Below are 22,126 nucleotides of genomic sequence, written 5' to 3' on the forward strand. Positions count from 1 at the left end.
ATTCAGAATGCTATTATTTTCCCTTATAACCATGTTATAAGGGGAAATAATACAATCGACACTACAACTAACCCAAACCTTAACTTCTGTGAAGAAGTTCGGGTCTGGGTACCACAGTCGGTTTTTTATCACGCGCGTGCAAGACACATTGCACCGGGACGCATCCGGACCTAATCCGGACACGCTCGTGTGAAAGAGGCCTGGCCTTAGTGTACTAAAGCTGCACACTTGTATGTGTTTTCCATGTATAGCTCACATATAACCTTTCTCTATGTTTAAATACGGAAACATTTTAGAACACATTTCAATAAAACGATTTATTTGCAGTTGTTTGGTGAAAGATGGTATCTTCTAATCCATTTCCTCTTAGGAATGACCTTTCCTGGTCCTTTTATGCAGCCTGAGCAAAGCCCACCCTGTTGTTGCTCATGTCATAGACAGAGTAGTACTGCCTCAGGAATACATCTCCCAGGATCCACAAGGGTTGACCATTCTGAGATGGGAGGTAGGTTTCTTCAACATCAACTGTACAATAACCATTATTCTAGAAAAAAATAAAAATACAATGTGAACATCTGTGAATGAGGCTGACCAGGGACTATGAGGACCGACCTTTCACTACACATGTGACCAGACACCATTAGGCCTTCAGACACACTTTTGTGGGGCATGTTAAAATTTCATTAATGTCATTTTTGCAGGAGTTTTTAGTGGCATTTTTTTTGTTCACACGGTTTTGACATACTTTTTTTCAGCTGTATCTATTTTTAAAACAATAGGTCTATAAAGCCATACCCAGAGCAGACTGCCTTTTTCTAACACACTTTTATTATTCCCTATCAACTTACATATTGTTTTTATGCAAAAAAATAAAAGAAGAAAAAGTGCAGAAAAGATGCTATGTGTGAAACCACAATTAAAGAGGACTTTCACCTTGACAATATTTTTTCTTTTTTTTAATCTCTTATTTTTGCATGTCCTTGTCCCCCAATACTATCTCTGCTCCATATAGAAATAAAACACTTGTTTTTTTCTAAAGTATGTGAAATTTGACTATACAGGACTCAAACATTTTTATATATTTAATGACACTTATTAGAACGTTCAGCCAGTATCTCACTGTACTTCTGGATTCTGGTATGTACCGTACCCAGTGGCATAACTAGAAATGACTAGGCTCTATAGCAAATCTTTAAACGGGACCCCCACTCAACAACCTCTTCACAACCCCCTCCTCCTGTGCAACCTCCACTCCTTTGGCTAGTCAATATCACTCTCTTAGGCCTCATGCACATGGCCGTTGCCCGGCCGTGGCAGTATTGCGGCCCGCAAAAACAGCGGGTCCGCAATATATGCGGGCACTGGCTGTGTGCTCGCCGCATCACGGATGCAGACCCATTCAGTTGAATAGGTCCGCAATCCGGAGCTGCGGTGCGGAACGGAGGCACGGAACCCCGCGGAAGCACTACGGAGTGCTTCCGTGGTGTTTCTGTCAGTGCCTACGCAACGCAAAAAAATAGAACGTTCAAGTTGAATGGGTCTCGATCCGTCCTGGCTGCCGCACGAAGGTTGCCCGTACATAGGGGACAGCAAATTGCGGCTTTAGACAAGGTCGAGTGTCTCTGAATATAATGTCATTGTATAATACTATTGAAGGTACCTGACAGTACATTTTCTTCAGCCTTTTACTAGGTGGGCTTTCCCTGCTTCTGCTATAGCTACGCTTCTGTTTGTACCATATATTCTAACGCTAATTAAACATGCTAAAATAGGCATTTCAGTATGGAGGCTTTTCACTTCTTGAAGCATCTGTGAAATATCCTCCAAAATTACCAGTTCTGGGAAGGCTGGAAACATAGTTCAGTGATTTCAGAAAACTGTATTATAATTACCAATTTATCTGTAAATGTAGCATAAGACATCATGCACATGACCATATTTACCATCCGTGTGGCATCTGCATTCATTTCTGTGTGGTCATGCACACATTCATATATTTTGTGATTATTGTGGCTGTTCTACAAATTATAGAACATGTCCTATTCTAGTCCATATTGTTGCGAATAGTGCTTTCAATTAATGGGAGTCAGAAAAATGCGTAATGCACACGGAAGGCATCTATATTTTGCAGATTCAATGTTTGTGGACTGAAATTGACATGGCCATGTGCATGAAGCCTAAGCTTTATATAACACATATCATCCAAAGAAAAGCCACTTATTAATTTTGAATTGTTCTTCTATCCTATCAAAAGACCTAAATTTCCAATCTCCAGACAACACCAATGGGATACCGTTCTTTCCCAGAATTCTATTCTGTGAATAGAAGGAAATTCTTTAAAATTATAATTTGCCAAATCGTTGTAATGACTAGACATGAGCAAATTTTTCAAAATTAATTTAGAGTCTGATTAGTTCCAATTGACCATCGAATTTGATTTAGTCCAATAAACTCAACCTCAATCAAAATGCCCCAAATTGCCCTGAAATGTTGTGTATGACACTCTGAGGACTGTGTCCAACCCCTTTCAAGCTCTTTAATGCTAAGATAGCATTAGGAATGACACTAGACTAGGCTCCAAAAATGATCCCTGCTTGGTGGCAGAGGTCTTCTGAACCGTAAAATAACAGCCACCAATTTGTGTGGAACAAATCCCCCAAAAATTCAAATTTGTAACAAATTTAATTTGTCAGTAAGCTCATGTCTAGTAATGACAATTTTAATACTACAAAACATGGCAGCCTTTATAACTCCCATCATATTAATGCACACGTGCATCCTGCTCTCCTCCAGCAGACTGGTCTAAAACTAGTAGTTTCACAGTCCCCGTGTAAGCAATGTAGAACAATGTAAGCAAGGTAGAACAAAGTCCTTCTAGAGTTGGAGAATTGTATCTCTTGGATTGGGAACTGCAAAATTACTTTTTCACAGAAGTTCTACAGCAGGGCTCTTTTTATATCTACTTCTTCAGTAAGTAAAATAGTTCTAAAGAGGCACAGCACAATATTTCTTTGTATAACATATATTTAAAAGTGACCGTTTACCTGGATAATGTATTCAGAAGGTGGGATAGGAAACTGGTTTCCATTTATGGTGAAGGTGATAGGTGGCAGGTTCTGCACATTGTTGCAATTGACCAGGAACTGAAGAGAAAAGAGATGGGTTCATAGTCAATCCTGTTATTTTAAAATGTCAAAAAGCTATAAATATTTTTTCCAAAAGGTTATGAACATATTTCGCAAGTATAAAATGAGTTAACACTTGGCTCCTATGGGGATGTCCCTCCCAGTAATACATGCTGGGTCCAGGTTGCTGATGCCTTCACTAGTTCTCATGTGGTAACAGAGCTTCATTCCTGTACTACTTTCTTCTTCTGATACAATCCATAAGGATCTCCTCTGTGCAGACATGATGACATTATGCTGATAACTGTGTTCGATCTTTTCTCTCTCTCTGGTTCTGCCTGTGTGATCTCTCCCCTACCTCTGCAGATTTTGTCATAAGTTCTACTTTTCTACTACACAGCCCCTATGGTCTCTCCTCTGTATCAGACAATTTGATCTGCCCTGTATGGCTTCTGAGATGAAGAAAAGGAATAGCAGAGAGAGCAGATGATGTCTTGTGCTGACAGCAGCCATGTGCTCTATGCTGATGGTTCTAAGTCAGAAGCAGCAGCACTGCTAGCTATGTGCAGGAGTTCTGCAGACTCTGCAACAGCAGAATTGTTAATGAAAACTATTTAGAAACTGCCTAAAGGGGTTGTCTAACATTTTGATATTGATGACCTATCCTCCTTAGGATAGGTCATCAGTAGCTGATCGGTGGTGGTCCAACTCCCAGGACCCCACTGATCAGCTGTTTGAAGAGGCCCCGGCACTCCAGTGAGAGCTGTGGCCTTCTCACAGCTTACCAAGCGCAGCACTGTCTATTGTATAGCAGCAGTGCTCGGTGCTGCAGCTCAGGCCCATTTACTTCTATGAGACTGAGCTGTGCCTAGACCGTGTGACTGATATACATGATGTCACTGGCCTGAGAAGAGGCCACGGCACTCAGTGGAGTGCCGTGGCCTCTTCAAACAGCTGACTGTCAGACCAACTGATCAGATATTAAATCACTCCTGTGCCAATATCCCCCTGTGTATCCACCCCTGTGCTGGTGTTCTCCGGAGGTGCCAAATAGTAGCCTGGTATGATGGTAGGTATGTCTTTGTGATTTAGTCTAAATATGCATCAGATTTGATGTGTTTGTTTCATTGGTTGATACTGGGTATATCTAGGGGCATCTGGTTCAATACTTTTAACTCCTCTGAGGAAGCTGACACGAAACACGTGTCAGGGTGTTTTGGAGGTGGCATTTTGGGTCTGTATTTCACATGTTCTGAATTGCTAGCACCTTTTGTAATTTGAGAGGGGGTGCCATATGGCAAACGGTTTCTTATGTTATAACCGTTCCTCCAATTGATTGAATTTCTTGCTTGCTTTTTTACATCTGACCCCGCACCTACTGTGTCCTTCTCCCATACCATGTAGATTGTAAGCCCTCACGGGCAGAGCCCTCTCTCCTTCTGTACCAGTCTGTAACTTGTCTTGTTTATGATTAGTGCAATTGTCTGTATTATGTATGTGCACCCCTTATCATATGTACAGCGCTATGGAATGAATGGCGCTTTAATAATAAATAATATTAATAATAATTGTGGCATATTCCTGTGGTGTGTGTCAGTGCCAATTTATATATGTGTTTTCTTATGTCAATTTAAAATTCTAATAAAGACTATATCTTTGAATATCTTGTATATTTGTGGTTACAGTGTGCTTTAGGTATCTCTTATAGGAGGTAATGTCCTGCCTTTGTACCTACAAGTCATCTCCAGATGCATCTTTAAAAATAAACGGAATAATTTGTCACATAATCTACCCAGTTTTTCATATAAACAGACTGATTGGGATGCTGTAACATAGACTGATTGGGATGCTGTAACATAGACTGATTGGGATGCTGTATGTTGCATATCTACAGTATATGTAGTGCAGTTAGTCTATGATGCCATTTGTGCAGGGTATGGGGTCTAGGGGTCCACCTTGCTGAGGGGCCCACTGGTGGACTGGTGGGGCCTGTTGATGACCTATCCTGAGAAAAAGCCATCAATATCAAAATCTCAGACACTTAATTTTGCATTTATCAAGCAAATGAGCAATACAAAAACCACTGCAATGAGGTCCATAGCTTTTAAGAAAACTGTGACCTCAAAAACGTTTACATAAAAACATTAATTTAAAGGGTACTTTGCTCGTTTAGTTATGGCATGCTAGAATACAGACATGATCTATGTGAAAGTTCAGGACTTTTTTTGCTACTTCTATGTACAATGTCTTAAATAATGAAAAGCATTTCCTCCCAAATGTGAGCAATTAGCTTCACTACCTTCTTTAAAATAAATTCTGCTCTGCTTTTGTAATATAAGCTCTTGTCTCCAGAGTTAGTTTATTTTTATAATTGTGTCACAGCTCAAATCCATTATCCTGCTGAAACCCATACCAAGACTTCCAGGGCGCAGTTGTACTATGGATGCATTGTAGGAAATGACATTGCAGGTCTTCAGTTATGGGGACAACTCAGGAAGACTGCTGGCAAATTTGGCACAATAGGCAGCAAGGGACATTTACACCTTATTAGGTGCTCATTTATATGCTCATAGGGTTGTTATTCATACAGAGACCATATGGCTCATTGACATATGAAACATTTCTATCACAATCTCTGTGAGAGCGATTGGGCTTACAAAATCTACCTAGGGTAAGAAAGCTATAAGAGACAGCAGCTATTCCACCTTCAGAACTAAAACTTTCCTGCATGTTTTTCTAAAAGGTAAAAGAAAAATGTAAGCTTGAATAAAGCCAATAAAGACAGTTCATGTTTCCTATTTGTATAGCATTATTTGCTCTGAAAAGCAGCACGATATAGGTGGCAAAAAGTGACCTTAGTTTGTTTCCATCTTTTCTCAAAAATGCAAATTGTAGAAATAATGCTAGGTTCTTTCATTTGGTAATAAAGACATAGGCTATACCCGCTCACCTGTCCATTTCCTCCCTGTTGGGCTCCAAGATATTGGAGCAGGCTGCCCATGTATTGCTGGGGAACTGTCAGTTGAGAAGTTCCAGTGTCCACAATAGCCTGACAGCCTTGACTACACCATCCTGTTGCTTGTCCATTGATTGAGAACCTGTAACGTACAACGGTGAAGAACAACAGTGTAAAATCTCTAATACACACAGCTATGTATGTTATTTCCTATTATTTGTGGTTATCTGGCAATAGACATAACGATTGTCATTAATGATACAAACTTTCAACTAAAAAAAATATTCAGTATTAACCAATAATGATCTGCTCTTTCAGTCAAAAGATGGACAATTCATGCTTCAACACTTTTTATGGTTGCTGGTAGTAAATGTTAATTATATTGCCAATTATTGTCTAAGAAAAATACAAATGCTGCAATGCAAATGCGCAACATGAACTATTTCCCAGGGAAAAACCTGTATGTATCATGGGACTCTCTATTTATTCCAACTTCCAGATACATGTTCTGACTTAAGAATGGCATTAGTCTGTGCAGGGCAAAGAGAACCAACTTGGCTGCGTGACAGCCCCGTTTGGGATTTCTCTTGGAAAGAGCTAATTTGCTTATCTTTTTTCCCAGGGAAGCATTGCATGGCAAGACTCCTTACCTCTACTATATGTTCTCCCCTGGATCCCCAACAAAGGCCTATCACCCAACTATTAGTTCTCCCTGCCTTGAATGGGTGAGGGGTGTAGTTCCTCTGAAACTGTAGTCCCTAGATGAGTTACTACCTTGACTTGAGTTATAGCCTGTAAAAGAATGAAGGGCCCCCGGACATTATGGAGGGGGACGCATGGCCATACTGGCATTTGCCTATGGTTATTTGACCTGTGGTAATTGTCTGCATGGTGATAGATGGGTTATTATTAGGCATTTTCGGCGGGAAAAGGGTTTCCTGCTTTTGTGGGATCACTGGGCAGAGAAGTATTTCTGCCCAGTGAACACCCTGCAATTGGTGGGAATTTTAGCCTATGTTGGCCCAGGGTTGTAAGGAAGGTTAGCGGAGCCCTGGAGACGACTGCGGATTGGCTTAAGGGAATGCAGAGGGGGCTATAATTAGCCGTGCTCCGCAGGCTGGGGCTTGTCTTGGACTTGAACCTGCCTGTGGAGCCGGATCCTGTGTGCCCCTCCCACCCGCCCCTTATCTATGGTAAGTTTTGGAGATGTGATTGATGTTTGGGTGAAGTAATGATAGTCGTCCCGTGATGGGATGGACTCTGAGTTTTAGTTATATATATTTTTTTTTTATTGGAGTCTGAGTTTATGACTGGGCTCTTAAAAGTTTAAGTGAGTTGTATTTGGTACTTTATTTAATAAATCAGTTCCGTTTACCTCCACTCTCTAGTCGGTGTATTCTTTATTGTTATGATGTGTTTTATTTAATAAAATTTAAGGTTGGGCACAATATGCCATGTATTGCCATGGGTGGTACTCTGGTATTGTTTAGGGAGGTGCTCAGTGGTAGGGATACATCTGTATCTATGTATATGCCTATAGCATTCTTATGCAATAATTCAATAGTGTTTTGTTCTGTCACAGCTAAACAGCAATGTATGGCCATGACCAAGGTTTGGGATAGACTGAAGCACTACCGTTGGTCTCCATGTGTGTTTCCTGGAAACACTAATGAAATAAGTTTAATTATTACATGGGAATTTAAGTGCCATGGTTATTTTCTCTATGTAGAATCCAAAGTTATGTCTCAAGGCCTGGTTAAAAGGTTCAACATTGACTTTATTTGACCCTAATTTGAATACCTTCTAAAGATGTTTTGTTACTGAACTACATGCTACTGAAAAAATCATTATTTAAAATGGGATTGTTTCTCTAGCCTGTGCATAGATTTCGGCAAGACTCATTCAGATGAACAGGACAGCCTCAGAAATGTCAAATCTGTGATTTGACTGTAGCACAGATAGCTAGTAAATTCACTGTACCTCATTAACCCCCCTATTCTACAGTGTTACCTGTCTTAAAGGGCACCAGTCACCACATACAGGGGGCATTTATTAAGACTGGTGGTTTACACACATGCCTCTTAATAATTGTGGTGCATCTATGCAGGTCTGGGTAGGAATAGGTTTCAATAAGGCTACTTTCACACTAGCGTTCGGAGCGGATCCGTCTGCTGTCTGCACAGATGGATCCGCTCCTATAATGCAGACGTTTGGATCCGTTCAGAACGGATCCGTCTGCATTATAGCTTAGAAAAAATTCTAAGTGTGAAAGTAGTTCAGACGGATCCGTCCAGACTTTACATTGAAAGTCAATGGGGGACGGATCCGTTTGAAGATTGAGCCATATTGTGTCATCTTCAAACGGATCTTTCCCCATTGACTTACATTGTAAGTCTGGACGGATCCGCTTGCCTCCGCACGGCCAGGCGGACACCCGAACGCTGCAAGCAGCGTTCAGGTGTCCGCTTGCTGAGCGGAGCGGAGGCTGAACGCTGGCAGACTGATGCATTCTCAGCGGATCCGCGTCCACTGAGGATGCATTAGGGCAGTACGGATGCGTTCGGGGCCGCTTGTGAGCCCCTTCAAACAGAGCTCACAAGCGGAGCCCCGAACGCTAGTGTGAAAGTAGCCTAAGTGTTCTGGGCTGGCTGTACCTAGCTCCACACTGTCTACTTTTGAAAAAATGGTGGGCAGGGCTAAAAGGCCCCCTAAAGTAGCAAAACGTTTTGCCCATTGGGTGTTCACCCAAAACTTGCAGTACCCATGAGGTAGTACTCAGACGAACATTCATTTGACTTTTGCTCCAAGCCTGGATGTTTAGTCCAATATGGAGAGAGAGATAAGCCTTATCTACTGGCAGAACAAAGGATAGGGAAGGTTGACCTCCAATATACTGAATGGCCGATGTTAGGGGACTGTCCAGCCTATGTATGTTTGGTTGATTATCTAATGTGTATAAGTTGAAAATCTTTCCCTTCAAATAATGGGGGTGCTGAAAGGATATCTGTGCTAATATGGTAGCGAGCATGTGTCCTACTTGTAAATTCTGCACAGCAAGAAGTACGGCGACATGTGTCTTACTATAGCAAGTCACACAAGTCGGGTAAAACTACATGGAAATATTTGTTGAGTGACTTCTTGTTGCAGAAAAGTCGCTTGACATTTTCTGCAATGATGTTCATTGGTGTCTCAAAAAAAAAAAATCAGGCATGCATCAGCATGTTGCATTTCAACACCATTGACTATCATTACACAAAATGTAACACCATGTAGACAGACCCTTACATACACTGTGGAATATATATTGTGCTCCTTCCCTCAGATCAAGGGTAAATGCACATGTTCAGGATTAATGTGCGGACAATCCGCACTGACATCCATAGATGTTTGCAGGGAAATTCATGCAGTCAATCTGAATCATTTGACGCAGATTTTACTCTCCCCATTGAAGTGAATGGAAAATGTCTGGTCAGGAAAATTAAAATAAATTGACATGCTGCGGATTCTAAAATACGCACTGAAAAAATCTGCATCGTGTGCATGAGAATTTCAAATTCTCATAGAATACAATGTACATGACCTACAGTGCGGAAAATGTAAATCCGCATTCAATTCTGATTGTGTGCATTTACCCCAAAGGAGGCAGAAGATTCACCCATATGTTTTTTTATAATAGTGGCACATGCGAGAGATATAGCTGCCACTCAGCTCCCCTTGTTCTTAAAAGGCACTCTTCATTCTGCCCAACTTTTTTGCATGGACTCTATATTTGCATCCCAGAAAGTGACAGTTCACTTATGGAGGTGGATATGTGGTCTCTAGCCATACCATAAGTCATGGCGACAAAGACAGACATTTACACCCTCACACTGGCACCATCCAGTCATCATTCTGGTCTTTGCCACCACACAATGATCACAGCACAGTACGCATGGCTGTCATCCTGTCTTCAGCAAGAAATAGGAATAACTTACTCATCAATTCCAATTTGCCAGTAAACCTCTTGAGTGACGGGAGCCCAAAGAATCTGTCCAGAATACAAACTATTATCAACCCCACCAAAGATCACCTCTCCGGATTGACTAGAAAAAAGATAAAAATGTTACATGTTATGTTTTCATTGTTTCTTGTGTCTTGTTAAGCGCATTTATAATTTTGCTATCTTTGCTGCATACCTGCTCATGTAGACACTAAAGATGGGATTGTTCAGCAGGTTCTGCTGCAGCATTCCTTGCATAGCTGTAGTGGCGCCCCCTGCAGACATGGCAGGGTATGCCATTCCAAAGATGCCATCAAACTGTGAGTAGTAGAAACTGCTGCCACTCTCTGAATAGGTCAGTCCAACTTCCTGGTTAGTGATGGTTAGTCCTTGAACCTATGTGAAGGATACATTTACAATTTAAAGTTACTGGATTTTTACAGTATATGCCCCATTTACAGTAGCACCAAATAAAGTAGCCATGCCATGGTAGCCATTAGTTTTACTCACACTAACTGTGTCATAGCCAAAGACACCACTGACACTGCCACTGCCGTAAGACATGGTGAATTGCTGTCCGTTGGTTGTGTAGGTAGAGGACTGGCTGGGGTTAAATAAATGGTGGTTGCCTATATAAAAAAAATAAAAAATAATAATTGCTAGGATAAGATGTGGATGTTAGGTTATAGTGCTGTGCAATTGGTTTGTTGCATGCCTTTTTCCAACTCAACTAAGTGTTCCCTCTAATAAAACCTTCCACCCATTCGGCTGTCCGTACATGATGTCTGACAGCAGGATCCACATGCGGATCACTGGTAATTACCGGGCAGCAGTTGTATCCTGTACGTGCAGCTCCTATAACTTTATCAATAAAAGGTATAAAATGATAATTAGATCTTTGTCATGTATATATGTATGCAAATAAATTAATTAAGTGCCATTGGGGGCGGTTTCTAAGAGTTTAGAAAACCCCTCTAAAGGGAATGTCTCCCTGAATTTGGACTATTATCTACAGTAATACATGAGTAGTCCTGCAGATCACTATTTTTTATTATCCTCCTCCCCCCGCTGTCAGTGCTCAGAGCTGTGCTGAAATACATTGTTAGGACTGACTGTGTATTTAAGTGCAGCTTTGAGTGCTGACAGCGGGGGAACCGAGGGCAATAGGAAAATAAAAAATTGTGATCTGGACTCCTGATCTGCAGTACTACTTATGTGTTACTAGATGTGTTACTAGTCCAATAATAGATAATAGTCTAAAATTGGGGTGACAGATTCCCTTTAATAAGCTTTCTCTCTCAGTGTCTGCTATGTCTGTCTGTGAAGTGGAGCCCAAAGCTCTATGGTGATTTATGTAGTAGATCATCATGGTTATTATAACTATAAATCAGTTCATATTCTAGTCTAATATTCCTTATTTTTATGGCAAGTTTATGAAAAATGTATCCAGAACATCCCTTATCAAGTCCAAACTATAGGGGAAAATTTACCCTTCCCCCATGCCAGTTTTCTGGCATAAAAAAAGATGCAGGCACCATGTTTGTGCCCCTTTCCTGAAAAAGGTCATGGTGGGAAGGCAGATAGGGCCAGTGGCCCTGGCATAGATTTCTTTTTTTAGAGATTTGTGGCAAAAAAGAATTAAATCTATGCCAACTAGGAGCTGGTGTAGGTTTTAGTTTAGGCACACGGACTGCGGACTGCATGTTCCTAATCATACATTAGGTGCAGCCTCCGGTAGCGCACACGGTTGTCATAAACCAGCTAAAACTTTGGTCTATGATAAATTGGACCCTATAACTATAAATTTTATTCTGTATGCAAAGATACAATCTGGCAGAACTCCACAACATAAAATGGCATGCTGTGGATGTAAAATTGATTCACAGGGTTTTTCCACCTGCTGGTAGATTGACAGGGCCGGACATTCACCCCGGCGGGCAATCTCCTGCCTGCACTGATGCAGATGAAGGGCCCATGCTCTGTTACATCATCAGAGCAGCATCTGCACAGCCCACAGGTGAAGAAGCCCTGCTGATGGGGCCAGTCCGTTCTTTGGAACTGATTCACTCATCTCTCTTCTTTATTGTACCCTTATAGGAAAACAGGATTGTCGAGAGATTAAACAACATCATAAAAATCGCACTTTGTCATGCAGACTAATATTCAGCTGGTCTCTCACGCCTCATGTACATTCCCAGCCAAAAATGGAAAGAATGCCTACATTGAAAGTGGAAGGGGAATGTCTAATTCAAACGTAACTTTTATTATTATCCAATAAACAAATTATATAACAAACACCAACAGAAATCAAGACAATAATAGGGAGGTTACCCTATGCGATGCACCCCTTTGCTGGTAGATATGTCACCATATGACAGATACTGTATGTATCAATTAGACACAGTGTGTCTAGTCTTACCGGTTTCTGTTGATAGTTGTATACTGGATCCGGTATTAGATAGGGGACCAAATGGTTCTGGAGGGGTCCTGGTGTCCGTTCAATTGTGGTATAGTTTTGACCAGGAGAGTTCTGTCCCTAGTATCACCCTAAAATAAGGGGGGGGGGGGGGCACTATAATTCCTTTCCTATCTATACAGAGCACCCGCCCCAAAAAGGGCAACCACATCTGGATACCTATCCCTATAAACGGCCAATTCCCTAAGTCCCACGACCGTTGTTTTTGTCCGCATCCGAGCCGCAGTTTTTGCGGCTCGGAGGTGGACCCATTAACTTCAATGGGGCCGCAAAAGATGCGGACAGCACTCCGTGTTTATGCAATGCAGTTTTTGTTGTGTCTCTTACCAAAATAAAATACACATTGGGGAGATTTATCAAAACTGGTGTAAATGAAAACTGGCTTTGTTCCCAATATCAACCAATCAGATTCCACCTTTAATTTTTCAGAACTCCTCTGGAAAATGAAAGGTGAAATCTAATTGGTTTCTATGGGCAACTAAGCCAGTTTTCCTTTACACCAGTTTTGATAATCTTCCCCCCAATCAGTTGTTTTTGCTGGAGGAGGCTTCAGCCAGCTGTGGTATTACATGTTGAACATTCAAATGAATAGTCAGTCATGTAAAACATGGACACGCTGGGTTCCCTCCTATGACCCTCTATGATGTCCATATGCCCTAGTAGGGTATACGGGAAGGAGTTGTCTTCATGATTCTACATTACATGCATGAAAATCAAACCTCTGTAATTCTAAATTAGGATACAGTGATGCTTACTGCAAGCAGAGCTTTGACAGTTTACTGATGGAACCCAAAGGTTGGAAGATCCGGTGTCAAAAAGAACCAAGAAGTTTTGGGGTGGTGTTCCAATGCTGATTTGTCCATAATAATATGTCTGAAAACAAACAAGAAATATGTCAGTGTCTACATATATTTCTATAAGGTTGGTGTCACACATGGGTGTTTTTGGGGCATTTTTGAGGGTTTTTGTGATTGTGTTGCAATTTTGCTGCATTCGGCAAACATGTGAACTTTGGGTGTTGCATGGAAGTCTCTGGGGAAATATTAAATTTGGACAACCAGGCATTTTAGTAATTGTTTTCAACCTTTCTGGTGCATTGTTTCAGTCAATAGTGTTTTCGAAACTGCGGCCTGCTCTGGGTCTAGATTTTTTTCCCTCATTGGTGTTTTTATCTACTAGACCTATTGGGGACAGCTAATGTCTGTAAAGCGCTGCGGAATATAGCAGCGCTATATAAGTGCATAAAATAAATTGTTTTCTTGCCCAGCTTAAAAAAAGTGCCAGTGTGTCGAGCATTATTAATGGTATTTTGCATGTTTTTTGTAAAAAAAAATTTGCACTGATGTATTTTTTCTTTCTACTCTACAGAGGAAGTGACATTACAGATTACATGGGGAGTACACATACTTTCCTATTTAAAAAGAAAAAACACAAGTCATTCAAAAACTGCTTTAAAATATACCAGGTACTAAAACACACTATATGGGCAAAATAAACTACAAAAAAATGCTGAGCAAGTCAAGTTTTTTTTAGGCTATTTTTCAGTTAAACAGAACTATGTGTTGGAGGCCCCTAAAATAAATCCTTATGTATACGGTATTTATATGTCTGTTAAAACTCACATCCATGTACATGGGTTCATAGGCCACGGCAAAATCATATTTTTGATTGAAATGGTATTTAAGTGCAGGATCTCTTTTGTGAGTCTTCATATACTCGTCCAGAATTCCTTTCTCTCGCATGTTGTCCCGGGCAGACTTGTATCTTTGTAGAGGGACTCTATAACATAAGGAAAGCACTTAGCAATTTCTTCAACATATAGTACGGTTTACCCACAGTGTGAAAGTGTCAGTCAGTGTGAAACCAGCACCAGGCTCACAATCACTGATGAAAATCACTGATCAAACACTGATTGTGTGAAAGCAGTCCACTTGTCATCCGTGAAGATGTCTGTGTTTGGTCCGTGTGTCAGTTTTTTGCTCTCCATGTGTCTCCATGTATTCCACGGACACTGAAAATTTAATTCCAAAGCATCTCCTATCAGTACTGACCAAACACGGACAAAACACGGATGCAATTTGTGTTGTGTCTGTGTTTTTTCAGACAAGACTATAATGGGTGTGTTTGGTCCACATCATGGACTAAAGTATTGCATGTCTCAGTGATTTTATTGACCCATGGTCAGTAAAAAAATAAATTATCAGATATGTGAACAGACACATTAAAAATTAAAATCAATGTATGTGTGCTGTCTGTGGAAAATGTGCAGTAAGCCGGTTTGGGACAGATGCACACTGGCGCAATAATAATGGTTTTGAGTTTGTGACGCCAATTGCAGCTTGCGCAGGTACTGTAGCAGGGCCCTTTAAGGTGTAATAGCTCACGTACCAGGTGAGGAATGCTAGAGGGGGATAATATCTCTGTATAGCAGATATGGTAGTGTCAACGGTGTCTCCTACCTTGGTACGGCTGGACTCCTGTATCCTGGCTCACATGCAATAAATTGAGTGTGGTTAATAGGAGTAATTGAGGAATAATTGAAATCCAAACAGGTAATGGGATCCAACTTGTGTTTACTTAGTGGTTTGTCTTTGGATCTGTACTTACAGGACTGCTCGCAGGGTATGGTGTTTTCTTCCTGGAGATCTATAGTGCTGTATATGGCTGCTTTCTTTGTCCACAGCTGAGGTAGAGGACTCAGCCTGGGAAGGTTGATCTTGGGCCTCAGCCGAGACTTGGATCCTAGGTTGGGATCCCTGTTTCTGGGAGCTCCTACTAACACAGCCTACCCCAACAGGGGGCTGGCTCACACTCGATCTAACTGGTTTCTTCCCTTCCTTGCTGCAGGGCGTGGGACCAGCCCACTTCTGCCCCTAGAAGAGGGGGAGCTAAACACTGGAATGAACTATTCCAGTCTAGCTATACTAAACTGAACTATGGTCCTGCTAAATACATTGCTGCCACCTGCTGGTGTACAGGGAAATTACAGCATATATGTATATAACAGGCTTAGAAAATACATATAATGGAAAATGCAATGTTAGATTACACCAGATAGAAATACATATACACCTGACATGTTGCAGCGGGGAAACAGACGTTTTAGTGACATACTTCAGGATGTTACATATGCGGACAGCACATGACAGTGAAGCCTATTTCACACTTCAGTGATTGGGAGCCAACACATTGGAGGCAACACAAAGATAAGGTATAATGGAAAGATGTTCACCAGTTCTGTGTTTTTGCACCTGGTTTTGGCTCAAAATCACTGATGGAAGTCCCTGACCAAATCAATGAAGTATGAACTAGGCTGAAAAACGAAATGTGAACGAGGACTTACACTGCTGACACTCCACCATCTGAGGTGGCCTATTGCTGCATGATCTTGCAGGCTTCACTTGCAAACTTATCCAGCCCCTGGATATGTGAACCCTGCCTTAGGTGGGGTTTTGGTGCACTTAAGTTGCAGTGCTAAACTACACAGGTGCAATCAGCTCACCACCACAATGTCAGCCTCCGTGCACGGATCCTTCAGAAGCATATCCAGGTCAACTTGAAGGAAAAGAGTAGATCCGGCACTTGAAGATTTGAAATGTAAAAATCTTCTTTATTGAAAAATATTAAAACAGTCCATATATAGCACAGATGAGTGAAACCCCATGGACAATCGGTCTACGCGTTTCAGACTATACCCAGTCCTTATTGATGACATAAAAAATGTATTTGTCATGAAAAAAAATTAATTTATGTCATGAATAAGGACTGGGTATAGTCCGAAACGCATAGACCGATTATCCATGGGAATTCACTCATCTGTGCTATGTATGGGCTTTTTAATGTTTTTCAATAAAGAAGATTTTTACATTCCCAGTCTTCAAGTGCCGGATCTACTTTTTTCCTTCAACTTCAGGGGCAGTGCTTCTGCGTAAACTTTACAGCTTTTGCTATTTTTGATACATAAATGCTAAAAAAAATAAAAATATGTGGGATAGGATAGGGGCTAATGGGGTCATTTATCAAACTGTGTAAAGTAGAACTGGCTTAGTTGCCCACAGCAACTACCCTTCAGAGGATCTAAAAAACTGAGGAAAACGCTTCATCGTCTATGGGGACAAAACTGAACAAACCATAATGGAGTGCACCAGAATGCATTCTCTTCCATTCTGTTGCGTTTCCATGACGGAATGGGAAACTGAACATGCCGGATCCGGCATCAAAAACAATGTAACTCAATGGTGTTGGATCAGTTTTTTTTTATGCCAGCACCGGAATGTTAATTTTCTGATATAATACTACCGGATCGGTTCTGAATGGATGCAGCTGGTTGTATTATTCAAACAAATGTGTTTTCCTGAGGTTTTGAGATCCTCTGGCCAATCTCAAAACTGGGAAGGAAAACTCAGATGTGAAAGTAGCCATTAATTAAGTGCTAAAAATGTCATGACAACCTTATTCTGCGGGTCTGTACGATTACTTTAATATCAAATTAATATAGTTTTTATTATGTTTTACTACTTAAAAAATGTTTATTTTTTGTTTATTTTATTTGTAAAATTGGGAAAGCAGAATAATTAGAATTTTTTATATATTTTTTTTTTTACTATACTTTTTACTGTAATCGCTTGTACCATATACCAATGCAATAGAATACTACTGCAGTCCATGAGATTTTTACAGGCTGCCTGTGAGGCCGTGCCTCAAGTCCAGTTTTGCAGGCAGTTTCCTATGACAGGCCTGGGAGGCTTTACAAGGCCTCAGGCTGTTCATAACTTCTGCAGATCCACTGCCAGTGCAGGGCTTTATTAAGACTGGCGTCTAAAACACCGGTCTTAATAAGTGTACCCCTATGGCTTTTGGAAGGCAGAGAGTAACCAGCAAAAAAGAAAAATGGCTGCAGCATGAAAGGGTCAATCTCTGTATGTTGCTGGTTGACCAGCTGTCCTTACTTGGACCATTTTTGGTAGGTGCTAACTTCTGCTCACTGGGAACACCCCACAAGACCTGCCATTTTGAAGATGCTTTTTCCCAGTCGTCTAGCCATCATATTTTGGTGAGGAGCCTATACAGATCTCACAGGGTCCCATAGCAAAACTTTTTATGGGCCCCTCGCCTCAACCAGTTTCCAAATATGCATGCATCAATTACTTCCAGGCAACACAGAACGCAAGCCGCAATGCCCTAGTTCTCTGACAAATTTACATTTTTCTTTTAAGTGGAAGAAATTTTAATTAAAAAAAGTTGTAATAAAAACCATTGCCCTCTACCTCACCCACTTAATCCAACTTCTATGACGGAAAAAGTGGAACAGGTGCTCTGGCGTTAATTCTCACTATATGGACTAATAAATCAGTTTCCCTTCAATTACAAAGCTGTTGTTTGCAGTCACCACTAGGGGGAGCTCTGTGCATAGGAATATATACACTGCGTGCAGAATTATTAGGCAAATGAGTATTTTGACCACATCATCCTCTTTATGCATGTTGTCTTACTCCAAGCTGTATAGGCTCGAAAGCCTACTACCAATTAAGCATATTAGGTGATGTGCATCTCTGTAATGAGAAGGGGTGTGGTCTAATGACATCAACACCCTATATTAGGTGTGCATAATTATTAGGCAACTTCCTTTCCTTTGGCAAAATGGGTCAAAAGAAGGACTTGACAGGCTCAGAAAAGTCAAAAATAGTGAGATATCTTGCAGAGGGATGCAGCACTCTTAAAATTGCAAAGCTTCTGAAGCGTGATCATCGAACAATCAAGCGTTTCATTCAAACCAGTCAACAGGGTCGCAAGAAGCGTGTGGAAAAACCAAGGCGCAAAATAACTGCCCATGAACTGAGAAAAGTCAAGCGTGCAGCTGCCAAGATGCCACTTGCCACCAGTTTGGCCATATTTCAGAGCTGCAACATCACTGGAGTGCCCAAAAGCACAAGGTGTGCAATACTCAGAGACATGGCCAAGGTAAGAAAGGCTGAAAGACGACCACCACTGAACAAGACACACAAGCTGAAACGTCAAGACTGGGCCAAGAAATATCTCAAGACTGATTTTTCTAAGGTTTTATGGACTGATGAAATGAGAGTGAGTCTTGATGGGCCAGATGGATGGGCCCGTGGCTGGATTGGTAAAGGGCAGAGAGCTCCAGTCCGACTCAGACGCCAGCAAGGTGGAGGTGGAGTACTGGTTTGGGCTGGTATCATCAAAGATGAGCTTGTGGGGCCTTTTCAGGTTGAGGATGGAGTCAAGCTCAACTCCCAGTCCTACTGCCAGTTTCTGGAAGACACCTTCTTCAAGCAGTGGTACAGGAAGAAGTCTGCATCCTTCAAGAAAAACATGATTTTCATGCAGGACAATGCTCCATCACACGCATCCAAGTACTCCACAGCGTGGCTGGCAAGAAAGGGTATAAAATAAGAAAATCTAATGACATGGCCTCCTTGTTCACCTGATCTGAACCCCATTGAGAACCTGTGGTCCATCATCAAATGTGAGATTTACAAGGAGGGAAAACAGTACACCTCTCTGAACAGTGTCTGGGAGGCTGTGGTTGCTGCTGCACGCAATGTTGATGGTGAACAGATTAAAACACTGACAGAATCCATGGATGGCAGGCTTTTGAGTGTCCTTGCAAAGAAAGGTGGCTATATTGGTCACTGATTTGTTTTTGTTTTGTTTTTGAATGTCAGAAATGTATATTTGTGAATGTTAAGATGTTATATTGGTTTCACTGGTAAAAATAAATAATTGAAATGGGTATATATTTGTTTTTTGTTAAGTTGCCTAATAATTATGCACAGTAATAGTCACCTGCACACACAGATATCCCCCTAAAATAGCTAAAACTAAAAACAAACTAAAAACTACTTCCAAAAATATTCAGCTTTGATATTAATGAGTTTTTTGGGTTCATTGAGAACATGGTTGTTGTTCAATAATAAAATTAATCCTCAAAAATACAACTTGCCTAATAATTCTGCACTCCCTGTATATATATATATATATATATATATATACACTTACAATTGATCTCTTTGCACTCAGCTTCACCTAGTGGCCACTACATGAAAAAACATTGTTTTCATGCCTGGAGAAGAGGAAAGAGTTCAGCGTTGGACCCCTTTGTGTTTAGTTCTTGTCAAATCACTCAGATTATTTTGCTTGCCTTTTTTTCATGCTATGCCCACCATGGTAAATTTTTGTACACTGAGCCACACCTCTAACTCAATATAATCAATATCTATACATGCCCAATGCGATTCAGTCCCCTTTGGCCCCCATGCAGTTGTTATGCCCCCACAAAGTAGTTATTCCCCCTAAGTTCCCCCTTCACAGTAGTGGCGCTCCATTAGTAATTTTACACAGTAGTTATGCCCACTTAATGCCCCCACCCAATAGGTATGTTACTTTAGTGCTTCCACACAGTAGTTATGCTCCCTCAATGCCCTCTTCACAGAAGTTATGCCCCCTTAGTGACCCACACAGTATTTATGCCCCCAGAATGCCCCCACAGAGTATTTATGCCCTCTTAGTGCCTCCACACAGTACTTATGTTCCCTTAGTGCCCCCACAAGTAGTTATGTTCCCTTAGTGCCCCTACTTAGTATAATATCTCTTTAATGCCCCCTTACAGTAAGAATGTACTGTTAGTGCCCTCATACAGTAGAATGCCCCCTTAGTGTCCCACACAGTAGTTATGCCCCCTTAGTGCCTCCCTTACAGTAGTGCTGCCCCGATGGAGCCAAAGTTCATTTCGCCCAAAGTCGTGCAAGACTTCAGTGAATTCCTACTGTATTCATATCTGCATATTTAAAATAGGAATCTAAACTGGGCTTTGGTAATGGCTGGTACCTCTGTACCAAAGCCCACCTTGGATTCCTATTTTTAATTGTTTTTAAATATGCGCATATGAATACAGAAAGACTTTTGGCGAGAAGAACTTTGGCTCCACGGAGCCAATACATTTTAATGCTGCATGGAAACAGCATTAAAATTGAAGTATTTGAACAAATCGACTTGGGATCTATGATCCAAAGGTCGACTTGCTCTGTCCCATTCAGCTCGGCAGGCACAATGATGTCACTGCATGGCGCCTCCTGGAGAGAGTACAGGCCAGTTAATGGTGGAGTAGGGAGCTAACGGCTTCCTGCTTCATCATTGCATTTAGCTGTATCTGCATCCTGAGACGCATACGGTAATCGAGACATGTCACAGTCATCCCAGGACCGCGGGACAGCCGCTGAAACCCAGGACTGCCTCACCAGATCAAGAGAGACCAGACATCTGAGAAGGTGTAGAACTCACAAGGCTGTGCATTGGACTCAGACAGGAAGGTATTGTGCTCGTTTATGACAGGAAGACATTGCTGCTGTTGAAAAGACTATTGCCAATTCCCACACTCTGAGACAGACTGGCCATCCAGATCTAAAATTTCTGCACCCCTCAGTCTGGGAATAGCAGACTTAACAAGAACCTCATTTCATGCCTGTGGTTGTACTTTGAGACCATACAGTGTCTTTAGAGCAGGAGTACTATAACCACCCTCATTGTTGCTGTCCATACACTGCTATTGAGCGAATTTTGTACTGTGACATACTGTGGAACAGTGATTTTTGCTATTTGTAGTACAATCCTTATCATCAACTTAGTAAAGAGAAACTTTATTGCTAACAACAGGTCTGTTCATAGTCTCCATCATTCACTGGTCCCGCCTTGCACCCAGCTAATCATCCATCATCAAGGGCACCCCAATCAACATCAGGCAGGAGCCCCAATAACAGGGTGTTCCCAGAGGAAAGAAAAAGTGTGCATTCCAGTCACTGTACAGCTCTAAGGAGCGCCAGAGTGGAGATCGCCACCGTGATCTGTAAGTACCACTGCCACCTTCAGAGCCACTACCACTCCCATTCTCCACACACTCCCCAGCAGTCTGTTGCATTCCTAATATATACCACTATGCAGGGAAATGCACTCCCACCCGTGTAGGAAAAATTAGCCACAAAAAGTGATCATGCAGCACAAAAAGTTCTTTCAGATAAAAATATTTCATTTATTCAATATATCATTGAAAGACATATACTGAAAATACATAAAAAAATAAAAATAAATATCCACACAATACGTAGAAGAAAACAAGAGGGACACCTAGTGGCAACACATTATAAAGGCGACCTGCATAGGGGTGAGGCTACACTGTGAGTTTTTGTATCAAGACTACAATAAACTACAGCTGCAGAAAACCTGCATAGGGCTCAACAGCAGACATAAAGCTCTAACATTGTCCATCTGTAAAGGCAGTCCATTACCTGCCACCAAGAATACAGAACAGGGTAAAATGAGTAACTAGACGCAGCCCACCAGGTGACCCACAGCACCCAATGTGTCTTACGAGAAGCTTTGTCTGAAAGAAAAAGTAGAAGGGGTCGCAGTGCTATAAAAGGGCTGCATCCGATCCCAGAAGACGACATCCCAGCTATTGTAACATGAAAGCATATCCAAGCGAAAAATGTTCACTCTTTAAGATGGTAATATCACTTTAGGAGAACCTGTTACCTCCCCTGACATTTCTGTTTCAGTAACTACTTGCATTCTCC

The 22,126-nt window shown here is 41.4% G+C and overlaps 1 protein-coding gene across 1 annotated transcript; it reads right to left on the minus strand.

The window, feature by feature from the left end:
- Positions 1-391: 391 nt before the first annotated feature.
- LOC120993728 (gastricsin-like) lies at positions 392-20,285 on the minus strand. Its single transcript, XM_040422200.1, has 9 exons — positions 20,254-20,285; positions 14,159-14,315; positions 13,292-13,409; positions 10,571-10,689; positions 10,257-10,456; positions 10,056-10,163; positions 6,076-6,223; positions 3,045-3,143; positions 392-544 (listed from the first exon to the last, which is right to left on the minus strand). Exons 1-9 carry the CDS (start codon positions 20,283-20,285, stop codon positions 392-394), a joined length of 1,134 nt encoding a protein of 377 aa, XP_040278134.1.
- Positions 20,286-22,126: the final 1,841 nt, after the last annotated feature.

Source organism: Bufo bufo, chromosome 3 (assembly GCF_905171765.1).
Source record: "Bufo bufo chromosome 3, aBufBuf1.1, whole genome shotgun sequence".
Lineage (NCBI taxonomy): Eukaryota > Metazoa > Chordata > Amphibia > Anura > Bufonidae > Bufo > Bufo bufo.

Bases quoted from the DNA above. Each gene is read 5' to 3' on its own strand.
- LOC120993728 (XM_040422200.1), bottom strand. From the start codon at position 20,285: ATGAACTTTGGCTCCATCGGGGCAGCACTACT. The intron at 13,410-14,158 runs GTGAGTTTTAAC...GTTTGTTTTCAG, and splicing joins ATGAACCCATGTACATGGAT to ACATATTATTATGGACAAAT. The intron at 10,457-10,570 runs GTGAGTAAAACT...TCCTTCACATAG, and splicing joins TTGGCTATGACACAGTTAGT to GTTCAAGGACTAACCATCAC.